Source organism: Bos taurus, chromosome 7, assembly GCF_002263795.3.
Source record: "Bos taurus isolate L1 Dominette 01449 registration number 42190680 breed Hereford chromosome 7, ARS-UCD2.0, whole genome shotgun sequence".
Lineage (NCBI taxonomy): Eukaryota > Metazoa > Chordata > Mammalia > Artiodactyla > Bovidae > Bos > Bos taurus.
In genome coordinates, this window is record NC_037334.1 from 15,426,146 (window position 1) to 15,450,943 (window position 24,798).

The 24,798-nt window shown below is 50.9% G+C and overlaps 1 protein-coding gene and 1 non-coding gene across 10 annotated transcripts in view; both read left to right on the forward strand.

Annotated features, from left to right (window-relative positions):
- The window catches only part of SMARCA4 (SWI/SNF related, matrix associated, actin dependent regulator of chromatin, subfamily a, member 4), a 90,287-nt gene that overhangs the window by 1,339 nt on the left and 64,150 nt on the right, over positions 1-24,798 (forward strand). For 6 of the 9 annotated variants that reach the window (XM_059887954.1, XM_024993894.2, XM_059887958.1 and 3 more), the window contains exons 1-9: positions 1,452-1,569; positions 14,824-15,073; positions 16,935-17,067; positions 17,965-18,345; positions 18,650-18,748; positions 19,633-19,891; positions 21,778-21,904; positions 22,768-22,941; positions 24,278-24,451. In XM_059887954.1, the coding sequence (XP_059743937.1) occupies positions 1,565-1,569; positions 14,824-15,073; positions 16,935-17,067; positions 17,965-18,345; positions 18,650-18,748; positions 19,633-19,891; positions 21,778-21,904; positions 22,768-22,941; positions 24,278-24,451 (1,602 nt within the window). In that variant the 5' untranslated portion in view covers positions 1,452-1,564. 9 annotated transcript variants of the gene reach the window in all.
- MIR2882 (microRNA mir-2882) lies at positions 14,941-14,998 on the forward strand. The gene has a single exon (NR_036347.1). It is a non-coding gene; the product is annotated as a microRNA mir-2882 (primary transcript).

Here is a 24,798-nt window from a genome sequence, read left to right on the forward strand (position 1 = left end):
CCTGTCATATGTGAGGAGCACAGCAGATGGGTGCGAGTAGTGGAACCAGAGATCAGGGTAGTTGCATGGAAGAGGGGGCCTTACTCAGGGTTAGGGAGGGCCCCCAGCTTGTGTTGGACCACTTGGGACCAGTCATTGCTCCCCTCTGCTGCTTTTGCACATGGTCATCTTGATCCTTTCTTGTGTTAGGAGTTCCTCCCGTTTATAATTACACATCTTTTCTCCAAGGGCCATCAGAGCTGTGTCTGTGTAATCTCCTTTAGTGTACCCTGGCCCAGAGTGTAGTAGGCCTTTAGCGAACATTTGTGGATGAAGGAGGAGGGTACTCTTGAGGATTGAGTAACCTTGTGTGTGAAGTGCTTGGCCCAGGACTTGAGGGCCAGTTGCAGACAATAAATATTAGTTGCTGGTGCTGTGTTTTGCTTTGTTTTTAAATTTTTTTCTAAAGCTTTCCAGGCCATTTTCCCCAAACCTCGTTCCCTCAACAGTGAGGGTGTGGGGTGGTGGTTAATAGGAGGTGGTGTTGTGGAGTGCTGGTTCTGGAATTGGACCTCCTGGATTCACAGTCAGCTCTAAATTCTAGTTTGACCTCAAGCAAGACACTTACCAGTAGGTCCCCCAACTTGAAAAACAGATAGGACAGTGGTGCCAGCTCAAAGAATTGTTGTGAGGGTTGAAAAGATAGTATGGGAAGTGGTTTAACACTGTAGAGTCTGGCATGTAATGAGCTCTCAATTTTTCAGAGGTGGTTTTGTTTATATGTATGTATTTGTAAATTAACTGTTCAGAAAACTGAAAACATAAGAGTCATCCTGTATCCCAGAAACCCCAGGTTTGATGTGCTGGTTATATACATTTTCCTAATTTTCTTGAAACTCAGTACATATACGATTATGAAAATAATAAGTGTTCCTCCTCATGCCACTTGAAATCATTTGTGCCCAACCCTTCAGGGGGGCTTCCAGGTGGCACAGTGGTAAAGAATCCCCCTGCCAATGCAAGAGACATAGGAGACATGGATTTGGGACCTGGAGGAGGGCTTGGCAACCCACTCCAGTATTCTTGCTTGGAGAATCCCATTGACTGAGGAGCCTGGTGGGCTATAGTCCATGGGGTCGCAGAGTCGGACACGATTGAGCACACACACCAGCTGTTCAGGAGATGTTGATTTTGCAGGTTTTTTTTGTCGGGGTGTTCATCGTGGGGTGACCTCATCAGAGCTTTGGTGCAGGGCAGTGCAGTGGTCTCCAGACTTTCTGTTAGTGAAAAGCACTCCAACATAAACACATATTTATTTTTTTTAAACACATATTTTATTTATACCCCTTTGCCTCTCTTGTGGGTCCTCAAAACATTGGGAGGTAACTGTAGACCAGCTTCCGGTCTTCACTGTTTATCAGATGTGGGAGAGGGGGAGGGACTCGGTGTGTTGGGTGAATATCCCTTGAGAACGTTTTGCCAGTGAAGAAACTGAGGTCCAGGCATATTTCACCAGGGCGCCTCGGATTGAACATACAAGTCTGACTCCTGGGTTGGCCAGTTTCCCTCTTGGTACCTCCAAGAAATGGGGTAAGTCCTCAGACATGACGATTGATTTTGGCCTGGGTCATCAGGGCTGCCGTGGCTCAGGGCATTCACATTGACCCTAAACAGAGCACAATGTCCGTGGCGCCCCCCTGGAGTTGTGCAGGAAGTGGCCCACCCATGCATTCCCCATTCACATAGGGAACAGGCACGCACCTGCTATGAACCTGGTGCTGCTGGGGGCTGGGGGTTCGGCCAAGAACAGGCAGACAAGGGCTCTGTCCTCATTCACTCATATCCATCTCCTTATGTGCAAAGAGGGCTGGTCCAGTAATAGTACCCAACTTGGACGATTGTTGCAAGGACTGAACTACAGCAAAATGATGGATGACCGATGTTAAGCGCTTAGGAAAGTGCCTGACACACAGGAGTAGACAGTTTGGTGCTGTTGTTATTTATTAGGATCCCAACAATATCCTAGCGGGTTAAGATACAGAATAGATTTGTGCCCCATTGCAGTAGTTCCATATGTTTTCAAAGTGGTAGGAAAGGAATTGGTGCCTCCGTTCTGTCCTTAATAATTTAAAAATGCTGTGCTTTGCAGTTTCACCATACGGCACTGGAAAGAGGGAAGTGTGTTAGGTGGCTTGGATTTTGAAAAACGTAAAATGTTCGTTTTCCCTTTCACATATCTCCTCGTAACTGGATTGGAACACTGGAGAATCAAAGTTTAAAAAAAAAAATAAAAAGAATGAGCAAAACCTCTAAAAGGGAAGTAACAGCGCTCGAATATTAGTGAGGGGAGAGGTCTGAGGGTGAATCTATGAGAACTGAGTTGAGATCATGTGAGCTCTTATCTTCCAGGTGTCATCCCTAAGAAGCAGAAAGCTCTTCAGTGTGATCAGTGATATCTTCGTGTTTGCTCTTGTGTGCTTAGTCATCAGTCGTGTCCAACTCTTTGTGACCCCCATAGACTACGGTCCGCCAGGCGCCTCTGTCCATGGAATTTCCCAGGCAAGAATACTGGAGTGGGTTGCCATTTCCTACTCCAGGGGATCTTTCCGACCCAGGGATCGAACCCCCATCTCCTGCGTCTCCTGAATTGCAGGCAGATTCTTTCCTTGCTGAGCCATGGGGGAAGTTTTTCAGGATATGGATTTGATGGGCATGAGAAAGTGGGCCTCTGCTCATCTTCCTGAGTGGGAAGGGGCCTGGAGCTGCCTCCAGGCGTAGCTGGGTTTCTTGGGGGATTCCGTTTCCCACAGCAGAGGGAAGGGAAGAGTTGTAGTCAGTTCCCCTCAGGGAATGGGCATTGTTGTCCTGGCCTCTTCCTGGAAGCCAAGACTGGTTTCCAGAGCTTGGTTTTGGGGCTCCGTTACTTTGCCTAAGGGCCGTGTATTCATTTTTGTGTGTGGACACTTGTAACCCGGGAGTAGTCTTGAGTTTTGCTCACTGTGAAGTCTGCCAGCTCCTGGAGTGTGATAAAGAGGAAAGGCTTTCCCAGTGAGGACCTGCTGTAAAGCCCGGGGGATTGTACTCAACATTTTGGCATAGCCTGTAGGGGAAAAGAATCTGAAAAGGCTTATGTACAAATATCACTGAGTTGTACACCTGAAGCTAACACATGGTAAATCAACTAGACTGCAATTAAAAAAAGAGAGGATGGGCTTTAAAATGGCTCCCTGGGGTGGGGTAAGTTCTCCTTTCACTGGCAAGTCGCGCCTCGCTGGTTCAGGAAGCAGGTGGCCGTGTGGCAGTTGCTGCCTCACCTGGTACCGTGCGAGACGGGAGGGGGCAGGGTTGCCCCAAAAGCTTCAGGATAGTTGGAGGGAGGGTGTCTCTTGTGCCCATGGCTACACTGATGCGCAGGGGGCTCCTCCGTGCGCCCTGGGAGCCGCTTCTGGCCCTGGTGAACTCCGCGCCTCCTCAGAACAGCCCTGGAGGCTCTTGCCTCGGGGGTGCTCCCTCTGCTGCACTTTGTGCTCCTCGGGACTCTCCTCCTGTGTTTTCTGTTCCTCAGCAGGCATCGGTGCTCAGGCACCAGACTTAGACAGGCTTGAGGCAGGCAGGATTCTCTTCCAACGTGACTTTGGGCAAACAGCCTCTTGGAGCATAAACCCCCTGTTTCACCCCAACTGGGTGTGAGTTGAGGCCAAAATGCAGCCTCTCTGGGCTTTGTTAAGCCTGGTTCCAGGGCTGGTTGCCCCCAGGGAAGGGACACTTTCTGTATTTCTTTTTTTTGATAATTCTATTTATTTATTTATGGCTGTGCTGAGTCTTCATTGCTTCTCAGTCTTATTTTCCAGTTGTAATAAGCAGGGGCGACTCTTGCGTTGCATTGCACGGACTTCTCAGTGCCATGGCTTCCCTTGTTGCGGAGCACAGGCTTTAGGTGTGTGGGCTTAAGTAGTTGCAGCTCCTGGGCTCTAGCGCACTGGCTCAGTGGTCGTGGTGCACAGGCTTAGTTCCTCTGGCATGTGGGATCTTCCCGGACTAGGGATGGAACCCATGTCTCCTGCGTTGGCAGGTGGATTCTTGGGCCACCAGGAAAGCCCCCTGTATTTCAGATGGCATGGCATGTGCCAGCTGAGGCCCCTCTGGTCACTTTGGTCATCCCTGTCTCCTCTTATTCTCTCACTCTCACATCCATTCCATCTGCCGGTTCAGAAAAATCCTCTAAAACCATCATCAGACCATGTCGCTGCCTGACCTGCGGTATACCAGTGGTTTCCCATTGCACCTTGGGTGGACTTCTGCTCCTCACCACTGCGCTCCAGGCCTGTGATCTGTGCTCTTCACCCACCTCTGACCTCGTTGGCGGCCTCCCCCTTCTCGCCTCCTCTTCTCCTTCAGGGTCCCACCCCAGGGCCTTTGTACTTGCTGGTCCTGTGCCTGCCCACGGCCACTGGCTCCCATCGCACTCCAGGTTTCTGCTCAGATGTGTCCCCGTCACTGAGACTCCCTGGCCACCATGACTGGAAGCGCACCTCCCATCAGCTTGACTGTTAACCCACTTGATTATGCGTAGCTCTTCCACCCACTAGCAATGTTGTGTCCTGTTGATTTGTGTCACTCGGTTGTCAGTTCCACCAGGCAGAGACTTTGTTCTCTGCTGCGTGCCCAGTCCCTGGAACCCGGTTCAGGGCGCGTGAGCTCTCCCCAAGGTGTTTGGAGGTGGCTGGAGGGCCTGTCACAGCACCGCCACAGGTGGCACTTGTAGGTGCCGCACGTGCACTCTGCGTCCAGCCGTCTGCAGGAGTCACCGCTAATGCTCAGTGTTGAGTACAGAGCAGGCCTCGCAGCACACTCGGTGGTGGTCTTGCTGTTCATCCAGTGGGGCTCGGTCAGCCTTAACAGAGGAGAGGGGGAGAGTCTACCCAGGGTTCAGAGGCGGAGCAGGGTCAGGACTGAAGCTGAAGCTCCAGTACTGTGGCCACCTGATGCAAAGAGCTGACTCATTGGAAAAGACCCTGATGCTGGGAAGGATTGAGGGCAGGAGGAGAAGAGGGCGACAGAGGATGAGATGGTTGGGTGGCATCATCAACTCAGTGGACATGAGTCTGAGCAAATTCCGGGAGATAATGAAGGACAGGGAAGCCTCACGTGCTGTAGTCCATGGGGTCGAAAAGAGTCGGAGACAACTGAGTGACTGAACAAGGGTCAGGAGAGAACTGTAAAACTTGTTATGGTTACTTGATGTGTGTTTATGTTGGGTCACCTGGAGTCTGCTGTGCTCAGTCGCTAAGTTGTGTCTAACTCTTTGCAACCCCATGGACTGTAACCCGCCAGGCTCTTCTGTCCATGGAATTTTCCAGGCTAGAATACTGGAGTGGGTTGCCATTTCCTCCTCCAGAGCACATGGAGTCTGGATCATAGTAAAAGAGTTTGTTGTAGATAGGCAGTGTTTGTGTTCTGGAAGGTAGACAGTTTTATCTCCCTGCCATATTAGAGCTTGAACTCCCTGAGGGCCTGGTTGCCTGCGTGTCTCCTGCCACGTTATAAGTGGGGAGGTACTCTTCAGTGGTTTTCAAATGAATGAAGTACTTAAGGGCGGAGTGGGAGGGGGAGGATTCCAGTGCATCAAATGATGCATAATTCCCAGTGCTAAAACTAATACTCGCTAACAATTTGGCATGTCTGCCTCTTCGGTGGACCTGAGAAGACATTGTCATCATCATCATCATCATCAGGACATGGTTTTTTAGTTTCTGAAATTTATTCTCTTTTAAATGCAGGGCAAGTTTTTACTACTTAATTCTGTTGCAGGGATAATGTTTGCCACAGAACAGCCAGCTTCAGGGCAGCTGTGGGCTCAGGAATGTGCTATTTCCATGTGGTCCCTGAAACCCCAGGTGCCCCGACCCACATGTCCTTGCTGGTTTGAGGACTGCTGCACCCCACAGCCTCAGGTCAAGTGTGGAGGGTTTTATTAGTTGTGGAGTATCTAGGGGAAGTCTCATTTTGTAGTTTAAATGTGACGAATGAGGCTGGATTTGCTGAAGCCACCTGGCCCAGCTGCCTTGAACTCTCTCTGAGCTCCGAATCATGACTTGACTGCCATGGAGCTGCCACTGAAATGTGTCTTCAAACAAATTTCTCCACACCCCAGAAACAAAACAGCAGCTATCCTGGGACCAAACTTAAATATATAGCCGGTTTTTAGGCAAAATAAAAAAAAAAAACAAACCTTAACTGATCATCTCAGTAAGCAGATTTCAGAGGGTCCCGATTGCCCTTAGCAGCCTGTCCTGCTGCGGTGATCAGCCACCATGATCCTTTTAAGAGAAATCGTGGTCCTTAGAAGAGAAGCACTAAGGCCGGTACGAAAGAAGAAACGAGACCTCTGATACTGAAGCAGTCTGGTTCCACATCTGAACATCAGCACAGCAATTTTGGTGAAGTTGAAAGTAGATGGAAAATAACACAGTCTCCAAATGCTTTCATTGTCCTTGTTTATTTCCCCAGAGACTCTTCCTGGGCATCTTTTCTGGGTGTTGACTTCCCAGGTATTTTGTCTGACCTAGTCTTTTTTTTTCCCTTAAAAAGTGTGTGTGTGTGTGTTTAAATCGTGTTTACAGAGGTAATAGATGGTTAAAACAAACACACACAAAAAAAAAACTCCAGAAGTCTGTGATGTGGAACGTGTTAAGTTCCCCATCACACGCCTCCGTAGAGAGCCACTGGCAGTTTGGTGCATGTTTTCTTGGGGCTAGCTTCTATGCTTGGATTAACGTGAGGAAATTGTTATTCTTAGCAAAATGGTACTCAGGCCTACACCCCTGACTTTGACGGTACCTTCTTCCCCCGCTTCATTTTGGACCATCTCCATATACATATGTACAGTGCTACCTCAGTCTTTTTTTTTTTTTAACTTATTCATTTATTTACCTCTTTTGGTTTTGATTGCCTGGTTTGATTTGCTGGGTTTGGGTTGCTTCACGCACCCTTTCTCCGTTTGCAAGCAGAAGCTATTTTCTAGTTGCAGTGCACAGGCTTCCCATTGCAGTGGCTTCTCTTGTTTCGAAACACAGGCTCTAGGCACATGGGCTTCAGTGGTGGCAGCACTTGGGCTCAATAGCCCCATGGCAGTGGGATCTTAGTTCCCTGACCAGGGATTGAACCCATTGCCTTGCCTTGGCAGGCAGGTGGAGCTCCAGGGAAGTTCTGCAGTCAGCCAAGGGAAGGCACCTCCCCGTGATTACTTTGTGACTGATGTATCCTCAGTAATAGTCACAAGTGACTAGTAATAGTCACACAGAAGCAAAACATAATCCCCCTGAATTTTGAAATATTCCTTTCTTTCTGTATCTCAATGACCTTGAAGCAGTTAAGGAAAACCTGCTTTCTCTTGTCACAGTACTTTTGACACCAAACATGTTTTTTTTCCCCCACGCCAAACAGTTCTCCAGGTTTTTATGGACGCCATTCGGGTGTCCAGCAGTTCGTTTGAATTCTGGCACTAACCACCCAGAGTTAGTGGAGACCTCACGGGTTAGGGGTTCAGTCCCACGAGACTGATGCGCCTTCAGATGCCAGTTGCAAGTAGTGAGTGGGTTTCCAGGTTACCCACACCCCTGTCCAGCTTGGCTGCAAACAGGGATTCCCATGATGCCCTTGGCAGGTTTGATAATTTGCACTGCTGCTGCTGCTGTTTCGTTGCTAAGTCGTGTCCAATTCTTTGTGACCCTATGGACTGTAGCCCCCAGGCTCCTCTGTCCACAGGATTTCCCAGGCAAGAATATTGCAGTGGCTTGTCATTTCCTTCTCCAGGGAATCTTACTTAGGTTTACTGGTTTATAAAGGCTGCAGAAGAACAGCCAGCAGAAGAGATACATAAGGTGAGGTCCAGAAAAGTTCTGAGTGCAGAAGTGTCTGTCCCCATGCAGGTGGGGTACACCACCCTTTTGGCACATGAATGTGTTCACCAACCCTGAAGCTCTGTGAACCCCATAGTTTAGGGTTTTTGGTGCTTTGTTACATAACCATGATCTATGAACTCAGTCTCCAGCGCCTCTCCCCTCCCTGGAGGATGGAGCTGAAGTTTCTAAACTATTAACGTCTTTCTTCTCACCAGCTCCCATCCTAAGTTATTCAGGAGCCCACCTGGAGTAGCCTCATTAGAACCAAAGACTGTCCTGTCTCTGAGGGAATTCTAAGGGATTTTGGAGCTCTGTGTAAGATGCTCTTATCACCCTTATCACTTAGGAAATTGCATGGATTTTAGGAATTCTGTCAAGAACTGAAGGTAGAGACCACAAATACATTATTTCTCATTGTCACAGATAGACATAGATTTCTTAAACAGAACTCCAGAACCATTAATTGTAGAAGAACAGACTTGATAATTCAGTTCAGTTCAGTTGCTCAGTCATATCCGACTCTTTGCGACCCCATGGACTGTAGCATGCCAGGCTTCCCTGTCCATCACTTAACTACTGGAGCTTGCTCAGACTCGTGTCCATTGAGTTGGTGATGCCATCCAACCATCACATCCTCTGTTGTCCGCTTCTCCTGCCTTCAGTCTTTCCCAGTATCAGGGTCTTTTCCAGTGAGTCAGTTCTTCACATCAGGTGGCCAAAGTATTGGAGTTTCAGCTTTAGCATCAGTTCTTCCAGTGAATATTCGGGATTGATTTCCTTCAGGATTGACTGGTTTGATCTTGCAGTCCAAGGGACTCTTCAGAGTCTTCTCCAACACCACAATTCAAAAGCACCAATTCTTCGGCACCCAGCCTTCTTTATAGTCCAGCTCTCACATTCATACGTGACTACTGGAAGAACCATAACCTTGACTAGACGGATGTTTGTCGGCAAAGTAATGTCTCTGCTTTTTAATATGCTGTCTAGGTTTGTCATATTCTTTCTTCCTTTCTTCCAAGGAGCAAGGGTCTTTTTAATTTCACGGCTGCAGTCACCATCTGCAGTGATTTTGGAGCCCAAGAAAATAAAATCTGTCACTGTTTCCATTGTTTGTCCATCTCATTTGCCATGAAGTGATGGGACTGAATGCCATGATCTTCATTTTTTGAATGTTGAGTTTTAAGCCAACTTTTTCAGTCTCCTCTTTCACTTTCATCAAGAGGCTCTTTAGTTCTTTGCTTTCTGCCATAAGGATGGTGACATCTGCATATCTGAGGTTATTGATATTTCTCCCAGCAATCTTGATTCCAGCTTGGGCTTCCCTGGTGACTCAGCTGGTAAAGGAACCACCTGTAATGTGGGATACCTGCATTTGATCCCCAGGTTGGGAAGAACCCCTGGAGAAGGGAAAGGAGAAAGGGAAAGGGTACTCCAGTATTCTGGCCTGGAGAAGTCCATCGACTGTATAGTCTATGCGGTCGCAAAGAGTCCGACACGACTGAGTGAGTTTCACTTGATATATTGGACATCATTAAAATTAAGAACTTGTTTTCATCACTGCTGCTACTGCTGCTAAGTCACTTCAGTCGTGTCCGACTCTGTGACCCCATAGACGGCAGCCCACTAGGCTCCCCCGTCCCTGGGATTCTCCAGGCAAAAACACTGGAGTGGGTTGCCATTTCCTTCTCCAATGCATGAAAGTGAATAGTGAAAGTGAAGTCGCTCAGTCGTGTCCGACTCTTAGCGACCCCATGGACTGCAGCCTACCCGGCTCCTCTGTCCATGGGGTTTTCCAGGCAAGAGTACTGGAGTGGGGTGCCATTGCCTTCTCCTTTCATCACTGAGAGACAGTAATTGTAATCACTTATCCCCAATAAAATGTTAGTGAAAACTTAGAGCCTGTATAAAAGTGGATCTTTTGGTGGCCATTGAGCCTGTGAAAAGGCACACTGTTCGTCACAAGGGAAATAGAATTTAAACCGTAGAACGATTACAAATTAAAAAGACCGACAGCACCAAATGTTGAATTAGAGGAACTAGAATGCTTACTCTGCTGCTGCAGGGAGGGCAGTGAATGTGATTATTTTGCTAATTTGGAAAACTGACGATATCTGCCAAGCTGACGTTACTATGCCTCCCTTATGACCAGCAGTTCCCCTCCTGGACCATGCACAAGGAAAATGTGCACCCACGTCCCCCTACTGACATTGTTCACATCAGCCTTACATGTGCTGGCCAAAACTGGGAACAGGAGAATTGATGGTGTCCCTGCAGCATGGATGCGCCTCCCAGACCTGACGTTGTGCAGAAGTAAACTGTATGACCCTCCTTTCAGACGGAGTTCAGTAGCAGGTGGAACTAACCTACAGTGAGAGAATCAGAGCAGGGATTCCGCCGGGAGGGTGGTGGTCACGGCTGGAAGCAGGTGCAATGGAGGTGCCATATCTGATCTAGGACTCGTGTAGCTGTACACCTGGGATCCGGACCCTTCAAGTATGCCACAGCCCGAGAGGCTGCAGCGGGGGCTGGAGGGCTGCTCCCTGCTTCCCTTTTCCTGTGCTCCACACCCATGCGATGCTGTAGGTTTGCCCCCCTGTGTCCATGGGTGGTACGAGCACTGGTGCCTAATGGGTTGCTTTTTTTTCTTAGTATTTATTTTGGATCTTAGTTACAGCATGCGTGATCTTTGTTGCAGTATGTGGGATCTTTCGTTGAGGTGCACACACTCTCTAGTTGTGTCACACAGGCTCAGTAGTTGCAGTGTGCAAGCTTGGTTGCTCCTTGGCGTGTGGAATCTTTGTTCCCCGACCAGGGCTCGAACTTGCGTCCTGTGCATTGCAAGGCGGATTCTTAACCACGAGGCCACCAGGGAAGTCCCACATTTTTTTTTTTTTTAATTGAGGTATAGGGGTGTGTGTGTGTGTGTGTGTGTGCATGCTTAGTTGCTCGGTCATGTACAACTCTTTGTGACCCCATGGACTGTACCCCACCAGGCTCTTCTATCCATGAGATTCTCTAGGCAAGAATACTGCAGTGGGTACCCATTCCCTTCTGCAGGGGATCTTCCCAACCCAGGGATCGAACCCAGGTCTCTTTAATTGCAGGTGGATTCTTTACTGTCTGTGCCACCAGGGAAGCCCGAAATACAGTTGATTTACAATATTACATTCCTTTCAGATATACCACATTGTGATTCAAACATTTTTCTACATTGTACTCCATTTAAAGTTACCATAAAACATTGGCTGTTATTCCCTATGCTCCACGATATATCCTTGTAGTTCATTTTATACATACTAGTCTGTACCTCCTCATCCTCTACCTGCGTCTTGCCCCTCCTCCTTCATCTCTCCCCAGTGGTAACCACCAGTTTGTTCTCTGTATTTGTGAGTCTCTTTCTGTTCTGTTATATTCATATGGTTTATTTTTAGGTTCCATATGTAAGTGATAACAGAGTATTTGTCTTTCTCCTAATTGACTAAGCAGAGTACCTGGCAGGTCCATCCGTGTTGGAAATGGCAAAGTTTCAATATTTTCTATGGTGGGGTAATATTCCACTGTCTAGACTATTACTCCATCCATCTGTTGGTGGACACTTATGTTGCTCCCATGTCTTGGCTGCTGTAAACAATACTGCTGTGAGCATTTGGGTGCATATTTTTTTTTCTGCATGTATTCTTGCCTGCTTTGTTGTAGATTAGCTGACCCTCGTTGCATGGTTTGCTTCTGGGCTCTCTATTCTGTTCCATCGATCTCTGTGTCTGTTTCTGTGCCGGCACCGTACTCTTGATTACTCTGGCTTTGTAGAGCAGTCTGAAGTCAGGGAGCATGATACCTCTAGCCCCATTCTTCTTTCAAGATTGCTTTGGTAATTCGGGATCTTTTGTGTTTCCATACAGATTTTAGAATTATTTGTTCTAGTTTTGTAAAAAAAAAAATGCCATGGATATTGTGATAGCGATTGCATTGAATCTGTAGATTGCCTGGAGAGGTTTGGGTATTATCTTTCAATCCACGAACACAGTGTACCTTCTCTTTGTGTCATCTTCAGTTTCATTCTTCTTTTGTGTGTGTGTGTTCGTGTGTGAGATTTCTGTTCGTTTATTTTGGCTGTGCTGGGTCTTCACTGCTGCACGGGCTTTCTCTGGTTGCGCAAGCAGAGGCTGTTCTCTAGCTGCAGGATGCGGGCTTCTCACTGCAGTGGCTTCTCGTTTTGGAGCACAGGCAGATTTTAGGGTGCGTGGGCTTGAGTAGTCATGACGCACGGGCTTACGGTGGCATGTGAAATCTTTCCGGAGCAGGGATTGAACCTGTGTCTGGTGCACTGGCAGGCAGATTCTTAATCCCTGGACTACCCAGAAAGTTCTTCAGTTTCTTTCATTAGTGTCTTAAAGTTTTCTGAGTAAGGTCTTCTTGAATCATCTCAGATTTTGCTTCCAAATGAATTGGTCTCGAATTTGTTCTTTGTTTTTTTACACTTGATCTTAGCCAAAAGGCCGAGAAGCAATTGTTCTTTGTTTTTTTAAAGTTTGATTTTTCTTGAGCACATTGGGTTTGGGATGTGTGGGGAAGGGATTGTGAGCATGTTCTCTGACGCTCCTGTTGGGTGTATTTAGAGTTCATCTCCAAGGCTCCTGGAGCTCTGGAGGAGACCCGGGATGCAGGCAGAATGGAGAAATGTTTGCTCGTTTGGTTGGGTGTGTTCACAGGCAGGGGAGGTATTTGGGCCTGCCGAGGTTTCTCATCCTCTTTGTTCCCGTTATTTAGTTGTGAAATTGGAGTGAAGAAGTACGGGCTTTTGATCTGTTATCCAGGAAGATACACCCGCACCTGTCACAGGAAGACCTTTTTTTCTTTTTTTAAATCAGGAAAATTTAAAATGTCCCTGGTGGTCTAGTGCTTAAGACTCTGTACTTCCAGAAGGAGGGGGCACGGGTTCGATCCCTGGTCAGAGAACTAAGATCCCACATGCCATGCCATGTGTTGTGGCCAGAATATTAGAAAGTAAAATAAAGCATGTTTAAAGTATCCCCAAAAATGTTCCTGTACCTTTTCAAGATTTATCCTTGAAATCAGGAGAGCCTAGTAAAATTTAAGTGAAAGTGAAAGTCGCTCAGTCGTGTCTGACTCTTTGCAACCCCATGGACTATACAGTCCATGGAATTCTCCAGGCCAGAATACTAGAGTGGGTACCCTTTCCCTTCTCCAGGGAACCTTCCCGACCCAGGGATCAAACTGGAGTCTCCTACTTTGTCAGGCGGATTCTTTACCACTGAGCCACCAGGGAAGCCTGACCTTCATGGGAAAAGAATCTAGAAAAATGTGGATATATGTATATGTATATATCCACTGATTCACTTGGCCAATTCATTTTGCTGTACAGCAAAGTGATTCTGTACAGCAGAAAGGAACACAACACTGAACTAACTATATTGCAATTAAAAAAAAAAGCAAGAGGGGGACATTAAAATAACAGAATGCATCAGTCCCAGGAAACTTGGTTGAACCGCTAGAATTTGCAGCTTGCAGACTACTAAATGATGAAAGGGTCCTAAGTATGATTCTCTGAAGGGAAACCGTGCCTGGAATGTGCTGAGTAGCCCTGTAGAGCGAGCGTCTGCCTGTGTGTGAAGTAGCCTCGAAGGAGAGGCCCTGGAGTGTGGCGGGGTCCCGGCGCCAGCACCAGTCAGACCTCCTTCCTTTGGGGGCTCTGTTGTCACAGCTCTGGGGGGCTCTGAGGAGCTGTAGCCCTTGCTCCCCACAGATACCCCTCAGCTCACCTTCCTGGGAGGGTAAGAGGGCAAGACTGTTTCTTGCTGTCTGCAGGGCCAGCAGACACGTAACCTCTGAGTCTGGTGGGTTGATTGGTGATTTTTCAGTATTCTTTTTGTATTTTCCATATTTCAGCACTGAGAATGCCTTACTCTGTCATCAGGAAAGGGGTTGTTACATTAAGGAGAATCTTTGTTAAGGACATATAACTGCACAGCAGATTGAAAATTGAACCCTTACTATAGAAAGCCCTTATAAATCAGCTCATAGGCCAAAGGAATCATGACTCAGCTCACATTAGGAATTTTTGGGCTGATTTTTGAATCTTGTGGAGGTTCTGGGTCATAATTCTGGGTATCAGATTTTAGTTTGCAGCCCTTGAGTATCACTTTAAATTAAAAAAAAATTTTTTTTTATTTGACTGCACTGGGTTTTAGTTGCGGCATGTGGGATCTAGTTCCCGGACCAGGGATTGAACCTAGGCCCTGTGCACTGGAAGCATGGAGTCTTAGCCACTGGACTACCAGGGAAGTCCTGAATATCACTTTGGAGGTATTTGAGATATCAGAGTGCCATTAGTTATGTAATTTGTCATTAGTTATGTAGTTCGTTATGTAACTATGCCCTTAGTTATGTAGGCTCTTTAAAGGAGCCTACTTTTAAAACTTGGATTCATTTATTTTAAAGGAAGCTTGGTCTCACTGTATTAAGTTGAAACCAGCATTCCTTGCCATGAATATTTGTTTTAGTTGAATTGATGAAGGTTCAGTCACATGCTGTTGCTGGCAAAGGTTTGAGCCTCAGTCACACTCCTCTTTTTTCTTAAATGGGAAGATGAGCAGGCATTCAGAGGGCATGAAGGCTGTGTCAGCTCTTCCCTGAGACGCGCCCTCTGTTATAACTAGAAAGCTGCCAGGGCACGCCAGGCAGTATCTGTCACCTGGTGCCCCACCTCCTGGGTCCCACCCCTTCCTCAAGGCACTTGGGTTTTTTGGGTGTCTGACTATCATCTGCTAGGAGAGGAATGGGGGAGAAAGGCCTGGGTGGCTGGGGGTGCCTGTCAGAGGCTCTGTCTGACCTGACTGTGTGTGATCGTCCTTGACCTGCTGTGACCCACCCCAGCCAGGGGCTGTGACCCGCACACTGACCAGGACTCTTTTCCCAGCAGGAGACTACTGTCCGCAGCTCCTGTGAAGATGTCCACACCGGACCCAGCCCTGGGTGGAACTCCTCGGCCAGGCCCTTCTCCCGGCCCGGGCCCCTCCCCCGGAGCCATGTTGGGCCCCAGCCCGGGCCCCTCCCCTGGCTCCGCCCACAGCATCATGGGACCCAGCCCAGGGCCTCCCTCGGCAGGACACCCCATCCCTACCCAGGGCCCTGGAGGGTACCCTCAGGACAACATGCACCAGATGCACAAGGTAGGGAACCCCGGGCCCTCAGCCCCACCAGCTGGGTTCACACGCGCAGGGGTGGGGGGTGCACAGTGTGTCCTGAGCCCCACTGCGAGCTGGCAGCCGTCCTAACCCTGGGTGTCTCATGCCTGTTGTTTTATTAATGAATAAAAGTGTCCAAATCCTGAAAGATGGCCTACAGCCCGTGGTTTCCTGCTTGGCTTACCTGCGTGACTCACGGAGCACAGCAGCCAGTGCCCTGTGTCCCCACTTGATCCTGTACTTGGGTATCATTGTCCTGACCACTCACCTGGGCGCATCAAGGATGCTTTAGCCAGTGAGATGAGAAAAGCCTCTTTTCACACACATAATTTTCTCTTTTTTTGTATTCCTGGGAGGTGGTTGGAGGAAATACTTTCTTATGGATAAAAAGCATCTAAAGGAAAAGGTGCCTTTTTCAAGCATCTGGGATCACAGGTGGCCATCACAGTAGGAGATGCAAGGCCTGGGGATGAGGGGTCTCTGCCTACCCCTCTGGCTTCCCTGCCGGGCTGTCCATGTGTCCGTACCCCAGTTCACTTAATCCCCTCCTGCCAGCCCATCAGGTGCAGGTATGTATTGTGCACATTTTGCAGATGAGGAAGTAGGGTCTCAGCGGGATGGTCACTCAGCAGAGCCATCTCATCCCTTTGGCTTTCCCTGACCTCCGGCACAGTGAGGTGACCCCTCCCCCCTACCCATCACCCATATATTCCTGTCAACTTGGGTGCAGTATCTGTCTGGTCATTTCTTCTTAGAAAGCTGTTGAAGCTGTTGACGATTCTCTGACCGCTGCCCTTAATGCTGACTTAGGCCCGTTTCTCCTCCGTTTCCCCTCTCTGTTTTGTTTCTTCCTGGACACCTGACACGTCTCTCAGACACCTGCCATGTGTCTGGCTGGCCCAAGAGTTGAGGTCTGGTGGTCCCCGCCCCTTCCCCTGCCTGCAGAGAGCTCCTGCCCTGGGGGAGGGGAGCCTGTCTCTCAGCTCCCCAAGCCCAGGGGAGAAGGAGCAGAGGGCAGGCCCCACCCAGGGGTCTGCTCAGCATCCCAAGGGCCCCACGCTGCTTCTGGTTGGGAAGCTGGCCCTCTGCTCTTGGCCTGCGCCTTTTCCTCCTCCTCCTTTCGCGGTACACATTGAGCTGTGGCTGACTTTGCCTGGCCACCTCTTAGACCAGAGAGGTGGGCATTGGCATCCGAGCCTGGGAGGGTCTCGGAAGACGTCCACTTTGCCAGCCATTCCATGGGGGGTGCGCTTAGTGCTGAACATCAGGAGGGAGGCTGTGTGTTTCTGTCCCACCAAGATCTGACCGTGTCTCCTAGGAGGGGCAGAACGATGTTACAAATGGCCCTCTCCCCGCTAGCAGGCAGGAGGCCGATCTGGGATCAGTGAGGACATTTGACTGTTGCTCCTGTACCTCGTGGGCAGGAGTTACTGCCTGTCTCTGATTTACAGTCTCCCGGGCTAGAGGGTCCCTGTGGTCACAAGGTCTTGTTGTGACGGCTAGAACCGCTCCTGACCTGGAGCTCTGTGTGTGCTTCCCTTGTGAGATTTGGGCCATCAGAAGCTGTCCCCCACCTTCCCCTGGGGTCCTCGTCCGGCCGTGCCCGTGCCCCTAGGTCACCAGTCTGCAGGTCCCCTAATTGGCGTTATTTCACGCACAGGCTTTGACACCTAAGTAGGCATCAGGACCACGTCTTGGACCTAAGCTTGGCCATGGCGGCTCAATAAGTGCCTGGTGACTTGAATGCACGTTTTCAGTGACCTTGAACTTCTCTCGTGTGGTGCATTTCTGTGCTGTCTCTTCCCATGCCCCCTTGCTGATCCTGCCTTGTTGTCCACTCTCGCAGCCAATGGAGTCCATGCATGAGAAGGGCATGTCGGATGACCCCCGCTACACCCAGATGAAGGGGATGGGGATGCGGTCAGGGGGCCATGCAGGCATGGGGCCCCCACCAAGCCCCATGGACCAGCACTCCCAAGGTATGGTTTCCTTTCTCCTCTTTCCTCATGTTTCTCGCCCTCTGGAAGTCCCAAGCTCACTTTCTTAAAGGAGTCACCCATAGATGGATTCCGAGGACCCAGGACAGTTGAGCCTTGTGGTATACCCTGCCATGGAGGGCTGTTGAGCTTGGGCTTAGCTGGCGCCCTGTTCAGGCCGTCTTGTCCCAGAGCAGCCCCAGGAGAGTGGATACTGGTGGGATGAAACCATGTTCCACGTCAGCTGTTAGACAAGGGCTGGGCAGGACAGGGTCCTTAGGACAGTGGCTCTGGTGTCACCCGGGAGTGTATTAGGAATGTAGACTCTGGGAATTCCCTGGAGGTCCTGTGGTTAGGACTTCCACTGCTGGGGCCCTGGGTTCCATCCTTAGTTCTTGATCTGGAAAACTAAGATCCTGCAAGTCCTGTGACGCAGCTGGAAAAAAAGGAAAGAGAAAGCAGACGCCTGGTCCCTGCTTTAGACCTGCTGAGTCAGAATCTCAGGAAGGGGGCAGGACTGGGCTTTATCTTTGCTCAATGGGGGTGGCTTCCTGTCAATGGGGCTGGAAGCTCAGGGGCTCTGCAGGTAAGGGAAGTGAGGGGAGTGGATCTGCCCAAGGTGAGGGGCAGGGAGGCGGGCCCAGAGAAAGCCTGGATTTTTTTCACCTCTGCTTTAATCATTGGCAAGTTACTAAGTGGGCCGAACCAAGCGCTATGCAGGCTGCCAACCAGGCTGTGAGCGTGTGCCCTCTGGGCGTCTCTGTTTGAATCATGAGTACAAAGTCATTTGGCTGTCCTTGTCTCAGGGTAGTGGCCAGTGTAAGCTGGGCCCCATCTTTTCCTTAAAAATCACTGGAAATGTGCTGCCAAGTGACTGCCCAGACCCATGTCTCCCCACAGGTTACCCCTCGCCCCTGGGCGGCTCTGAGCACGCCTCCAGTCCGGTTCCAGCCAGTGGCCCGTCCTCGGGCCCACAGATGTCATCTGGGCCTGGAGGGGCCCCGCTGGATGGTGCTGACCCGCAGGCTTTGGGGCAGCAGAACCGGGGCCCAACACCCTTCAACCAGAACCAGCTGCACCAGCTCAGAGCGCAGATCATGGCCTACAAGATGCTGGCCCGGGGGCAGCCCCTTCCCGACCACCTGCAGATGGCCGTGCAGGGCAAGCGGCCGATGCCTGGGATGCAGCCACAGATGCCAGCTCTACCTCCGCCCTCCGTGTCCGCAACAGGACCCGGGCCCAGCCCTGGACCAGCACCTCCAAATTACAGCAGGCCTCATGGTAGGGCCCACCGCCCCGGCCCTTGGGATGGGGAGGGATCTCAGGGCCAGCCGACAGGAATGTGGACATGTGCGTTGGCAGGTCTGGGCTCTGCCGTCCGTTGGCTTCCCCGGCACCAGGGCTGCTGGTGATAAATGGTGTTTCTCTAGCTCCCTTGTCTGCTCTGGCGCCCACACCAAGGGGCTCCTTGTTAGATGTGTCCCCTGGAGCCAGGGCTGCCCGTGGTGGGGGCAGGGTGTGGGACCGGTGCAGGTATAAACACAGGACACGTTTTATCCTCTGGTCTGTTTCTCCTTGCATGTAGGTATGGGAGGGCCCAACATGCCCCCTCCAGGACCCTCAGGCGTGCCTCCTGGGATGCCCGGCCAGCCCCCTGGAGGGCCTCCCAAGCCCTGGCCTGAAGGTGAGTTCCCTCCGTCCTACTGACACGTCTGTGCCCTGACTCCCACGTCGAGTTCATACTGCGCAGACCCTGAGATGAACCCGGTCAGAGAGAGTGGGTCGGGGACACGTCTGCTGCTTCTGCCATCTTCTTTGGGTCTCACCTGGCCTAGCTTGGCTCCCAGAGCCTTGGGTTTGGTCCCATTCCTCTCTACCTACCCACCCTTGTCTTTTGGGTCACAGTGACCCTGGGGTCTCTGAGCCAGTAGCAGGAAGAGAGGGACAGTAAGGTATGAGTCCACTGTGCGACTCAAGTGAGAGGCTGCAGAGCAGACACCATCCTTCAGGATGTAGTGCCCTGGGCCCAGAGGTCACGGCCAACCCCTTTCCCTCCCGAAAATGCCCCCAGCGCTGTGGAGGCAGGCTGGAGGGCAGGGTGACTCAGGGTTTTGTCACCCTTGTGTTCGGTGTAAAATGTAGTTAGTACTTATTTGAGGGTTATATCTGTGAGGTCAAAGCTGTGGATAAAACAGACTCATTCCTGTCGTCTTGGGGCCTGAGGATCAGTGATGGGCATTGAAGAGCCAGTCCTGTAAATCAAATTCTGCTGCAGCTGGGGTGGGTGAAAGGCAGGCTCACCCCATACCCACCCCGGGTCGGCACCTGGACCAGTAGGGGCTTTGGGGAAGGGATGTGCAGGCTGAGACCTCAAAGAAGAACAGGGAGCCAGACCTCTCAAAAGTGAGGAGCCATGGGGCAGTGAGGGGTCGGGGGCTGGGAAGCTGCCCAGCCCGTGTCAGCCTTGGGACGAGCTTGTCCCCGGGGCAGTCAGCACCCCACAGGCTCTTCACCTCCCAAGGCTGACCTGGGACTTAACGTGGTGGCCCACTTCTTGTCTCCCCCCAGGACCCATGGCGAATGCTGCTGCCCCCACGAGCACACCTCAGAAGCTGATACCCCCACAGCCGACAGGGCGCCCCTCACCCGCACCCCCTGCTGTCCCACCCGCTGCCTCCCCTGTGATGCCGCCCCAGACACAGTCACCGGGGCAACCAGCCCAGCCTGCCCCCATGGTGCCGCTCCACCAGAAGCAGAGCCGCATCACCCCGATCCAGAAGCCGCGGGGCCTGGACCCCGTGGAGATCCTGCAGGAACGGGAATACAGGTGAGGTCCTGCCACCAGCCAGGGGTGCCCCCCCAACCCTGTCAGCTCTGACACGCATTGATGGTGGTGCTCAGTTGTAAAGGCCAGTGGGGTATGCAACCAGAGGTCTCCCTCCTGCCTTGGTCCCCAGCCTTCTAGTTCCCGGTGTGTGTGCATCCTTGCAGAGAAACCCCACGTGTGTCAGAATAAATGTGTCCACACAGCTTAGTTTGGGTACAGGGGATTTATGTGCATGAGGAAATTTCATAGATTCTGCAATACTGCCCTCCACGGAGGTTGTACAGATAGATACGTGTTAGAATGAACATGCCTGGTTCTCCTCTCCTATCCAACTTTTGGCTCATCCACATTCAAAAAGTCTCCTGGCGAGCTTTGCTGTGGACGTTTCTGAAACGTCACTCACTGTCAGCACTGTGTGAGGGGCCTGGCACACAGTAGATCTGTATCACCCTGTCCGACAGTTCTGGAGGTGCCTGAGATTCACTCCCTGGACGCCTCATGCTCCCACTGTTTCTCCATTGTGTTTATAATCTCTTCAGGGCTGGCCTCCCTGAGTAATGGCAGCTCTGTCCAGGGAGGGGGCCTTGCCTCATTCACCGCAAATCCCCAGATACATCAGTGACTCAGCTTAATGACAGTCTTCAGAGTGTATCTCCAGCTGTGATGAGCCCTGGAGCTCCAGCGCCTGGGCCCGGGTGCCTCCCCTCCTGCTCCATCCGAATGGCTTAAAGATGGCCTGTCCATATGGCTCGTCTCCCTTCTGTCTCTGTTCCCATGTACCTACCATCCAGCACCAAATGGGCCATGGGACCTTGATCCTTGCTCGCGGTGTCCCCTTGGTGAACTCTGAGCTTCTTTTCCCTAAGCGCAGTTCACCCTGCCAGCTGGCCCGCACTCCTCCCCAGCCTCCGTGCTCGCAGCCTTGCCTGTACAGGCTGTTTTCCCTCAGGTAACTTACATTACACCTATTTCTTGGGTTAAAACTGGCTTCCCATTATCAATTTTGCAACCCTTTTGTCTTTAACCCCTGCCCAGTGCTCTGTCCTCACCTCCTTGACTCTCCTGGTTCCTCTTTCTGTTCAACAGGTTAGACTCATTCCTGCTCCAGGGCCTTTGCACGTCCTGTGCATGACTGCTTGTGGTTATTTAAACTTTATTGCCAAGGCCTCCGTGTGGGAGAGACTCTGTCTCCCACACCCCTCATCTCCAGCCCTTTCTTCAAAGTACTTCTTTGGAATAGCTGTAGATACTTAATTTTTTAATTTCTTTATGGCTTTTCTTCCTGATAAACTTATGAACTCTGTGAGAGAAACCAAGAGCCCTGGTTAGTCTTGTTTAATGCTGAAGCCCCACACATCGAGTATTCCTTGGCATACAGTAGGTGCTCAGTAATTAAGTGTGTGAAAATATGGGGATTATTCCATTTGAACTTCATGCTCTACCCCGCCCTTTTTCTTTTTTTGGCTGTGCCGTGCAGCATGTGAGATCTTAGATCCCCAACCAGGAATTGAATCTGTGCCTCCTGCAGTGGAAGCACGGAGCCTTAACAGCTGCACCTCCAGGGAAGTCCCCTGTTTGAACCTGAGACCAAGCCTGTAGGGTTGCTCTGAGGGGTCTCCCCACTTCATAGCTGAGTAGATTTCCAGGGCCGGGATGGAGGCCCCGGCCCGCCTGACTCCAGAGATTTGCTCCCACTGCTGAAATGCCAGAAGCCGGCTGTGCGCTTTGAGCTTTCCTGTGTGCTGCGGCTCCTAGGGCCTCTGTGGCTGCCGTCCTGTGCGCAGTCTGTTGTGTGCATCCTTGCTCTGCCCTCTCCTGTCTCAGAACTAGTGTTGGACTGGTGAGATCTCACGTCATGGGTCATTTTTTCCATCTTCGCACCCTAGGCTGCAGGCTCGCATCGCACACCGAATTCAGGAACTTGAAAACCTTCCCGGGTCCCTGGCCGGGGATTTGCGAACCAAAGCTACCATCGAGCTCAAGGCCCTCAGACTGCTGAACTTCCAGAGGCAGGTGGGCGCAGATGTGGGCTGTGGGGTTAGGAAGAGACCCTTCCTGCCAATACTGATGCTCAGATTCAGAGAGATGCTTACTGGGCAGTTTTTTTTTTTAATCTTTCTTTCGCTCTGTCTCTTTCTGCATTGGGTCTTAGTGTGGCATGCAAGATCATCGTTGCATCACTTGGGATCTTCATTTGTTATGCACAAGCTCAGTAGTTGTGGCATATGGGCTCCAGAGTGTGCCGACTCAGTAGCTGTGGCTCGTGAGGTCTCTAGGTGTGATTTGAGAGCTTGATAGTTGTGGCTACAGGCTTAGTTGTCGCAAAGCATATAGAATCTTAGTTTCCTGACCAGGGGTCAGGCTTGTGTATCTTGCATTGCAAGGCAGATACCCAACCAGCAGACCATCAGGGAAGTCCCTGGGACAGTTATGAAGTATACCCTGACCCTTAAGCCACAGTGCTCCCCCTCACAGTCACCCACTGTCCCCGCTTCCTCTCCTCGTCCTGCCATTGGAATGAGCAAGTGTGGGCCTTCCTTAAGGTGGCCGTGGCCAGCTTGCAGCAGGAGGCTTGGATGGGTCTATTTCTGAGGGTCCTTTGCTTTTGAATGAGCAGTAAGAACTTTTGTGTGTGGTTGCAGGAGGGCAAAGCTGGAGACCTGAAGACGTGAGAGGCGCTCTCTGGGGGTCCAGGGGCAGCCGTGTCCTGCACTGTGGGTGCCTGCTAGCACTGCCCCCCCAGGTCCTCTCCATGCGTGTGTTTGTGCTCTCGGGTCCTCCTGGGTGTGGCAGCCCGCTGCCTGGTTTGCATTGTGGAGGCACGTGGGCATCACCGAGTTATACCAGTTGCCAATTTCTCCCCTTCCTTCCTGAAGCTGCGGCAGGAGGTGGTGGTGTGCATGAGGAGGGACACAGCCCTGGAGACGGCCCTCAACGCCAAGGCCTATAAGCGCAGCAAGCGGCAGTCCCTGCGCGAGGCCCGCATCACCGAGAAGCTGGAGAAGCAGCAGAAGATCGAGCAGGAGCGCAAGCGCCGGCAGAAGCACCAGGTGCATCCCTGGGGTGCAGGTCGTCAGCCCCGCACTTTGGGGTCCCAGTTTTTGTCTGCACACACAGTCTGCGTGTGTCTCTGTTCATCATAACAGTATTCTAGGCGCCGAGAGTACTTCAGTGAACAAAACCAGTAAAGACAGTCAGGGAGATGGGCTGTAATCAAACGCACATATGACGTTTGGGGAGTTAGTAGGGTGTCAGGAGACAGGACATGGGGATAGACAGAGATGGAGGAGCCATTCACACGGGATGGTCGTTCAGAGAGGGCCTCCTCGAGAAGGTGGGGTCTGAGCAGAGACCCGAGGGAGGAGCCACACGGATGTGTGATGACAGAGGGTAGATGCAAAGGCCCTGGGGTTGGACGGCACGCTGGTGTTGCATGTGGTCAGAGTGGGGGGAGCGTGCGTGAGGGAGGGAGGGAGGTGAGGACAGGGAGGTGATGGGACGGGCGTGTGGGGCCCTGTGGCAGAGGGAACCACTCAGGCTTGTGCTGGGAGTGAGGTGGGCGCCACGGAAGGCCTGAGCAGAAGCAGTATCTGAGGTGGTTACAGGGTCTGTCAGGGAGACCAGATTCTCTATTCAAGCAGGGTTTGGGATTATTTTGTCTGTTTACATTTATATTTATGTTTTTTGTTTTACTTAATATAAAAAGATTTGTATTTTCTAAAGTTTTTCTCCAAACAGTGTCTGTTATTGGCATAGTTTAAAATAACAAAAAGTCAACATTCAGCGATTAACCACTGTTAACTTCTTGGTATATATCATTGCATTCTTTTTTTTTCCCGTCTATATAAACACAGTAGTCATAAGTTAAATAGCTGTCTTTAAAAAATATGTAGACATGTTTACCTGTTGAAAGTATTACTGAAGTCTACATTGCCTTCTGTCTCCGAGTGCTCAACATTCAGTGGTTTATGAAACCATTTCCCTGTCTTGGGACACACAGCGTATTCTCCACTTCCCACTGTTAAAAGTGACGCTGGGCTAGGCATTCTTGGACTTGAATTTTGGCGCCCATCTCTGCCATTTTTCTTAAATCCCTCGCAGCGATGGTTTGGATCGGGGAGGGGATGGGGGCGGATTTTGCAGTGGTCGGTGGGCCCTGCCAGGTTGTCCCAGCCAGGGCAATTGCCCTGGCTGCTGAGGCGGGGTTGGAGGGGGGCCCTTCCCACCACATAGTCCCCACAGAGAATGGTGGACCTTGTCAGCAGGCAGTGTCGCAGGACCAGTTTGATCACACCCCCTTGGTTTTTCACCAAGCCCGCTTTGGAGTTTTGTCTCCCTCGGGGCAACATCCCGTAGTCAGTCGGCTCTTCTCTTTGCGCTCTGCAGGAATACCTCAACAGCATTCTTCAGCATGCCAAGGATTTCAAGGAATATCACAGGTCGGTCACAGGCAAAATCCAGAAGCTCACAAAGGCGGTGGCCACGTACCACGCCAACACCGAGCGGGAACAGAAGAAGGAGAACGAAAGAATCGAGAAGGAGAGAATGCGGAGGCTCATGGTACAGTCAGCCGTGGTGACCTGGGTCCCTTCAGGAGGGTGATGGGTGTTGGGAGCCTGGGGATCAACCACCCAGGATTACGCTGGGGCATTTTGCTGCTTAGTGTTAGAGGTGGGACAGAGGAAGAAAGGATTTGGGAGTCTGAAACACCTGGCCCCAGGTCTTTGCCTGGTCACCCTGATTGTCAGTGACCTCTTGACCTCAACCAGTTAGCCAGCTGCTCTGTGGTCTCTGAAAGCTGGAGGTGGCACTGCCCCCTAGTGGGACAGCCACCTAGTGTGTGCCCAACCTCCCCACCCCTTTGCATGTAACCACGTATTATTCACGGAGGGTTCTCTGATTGGGCC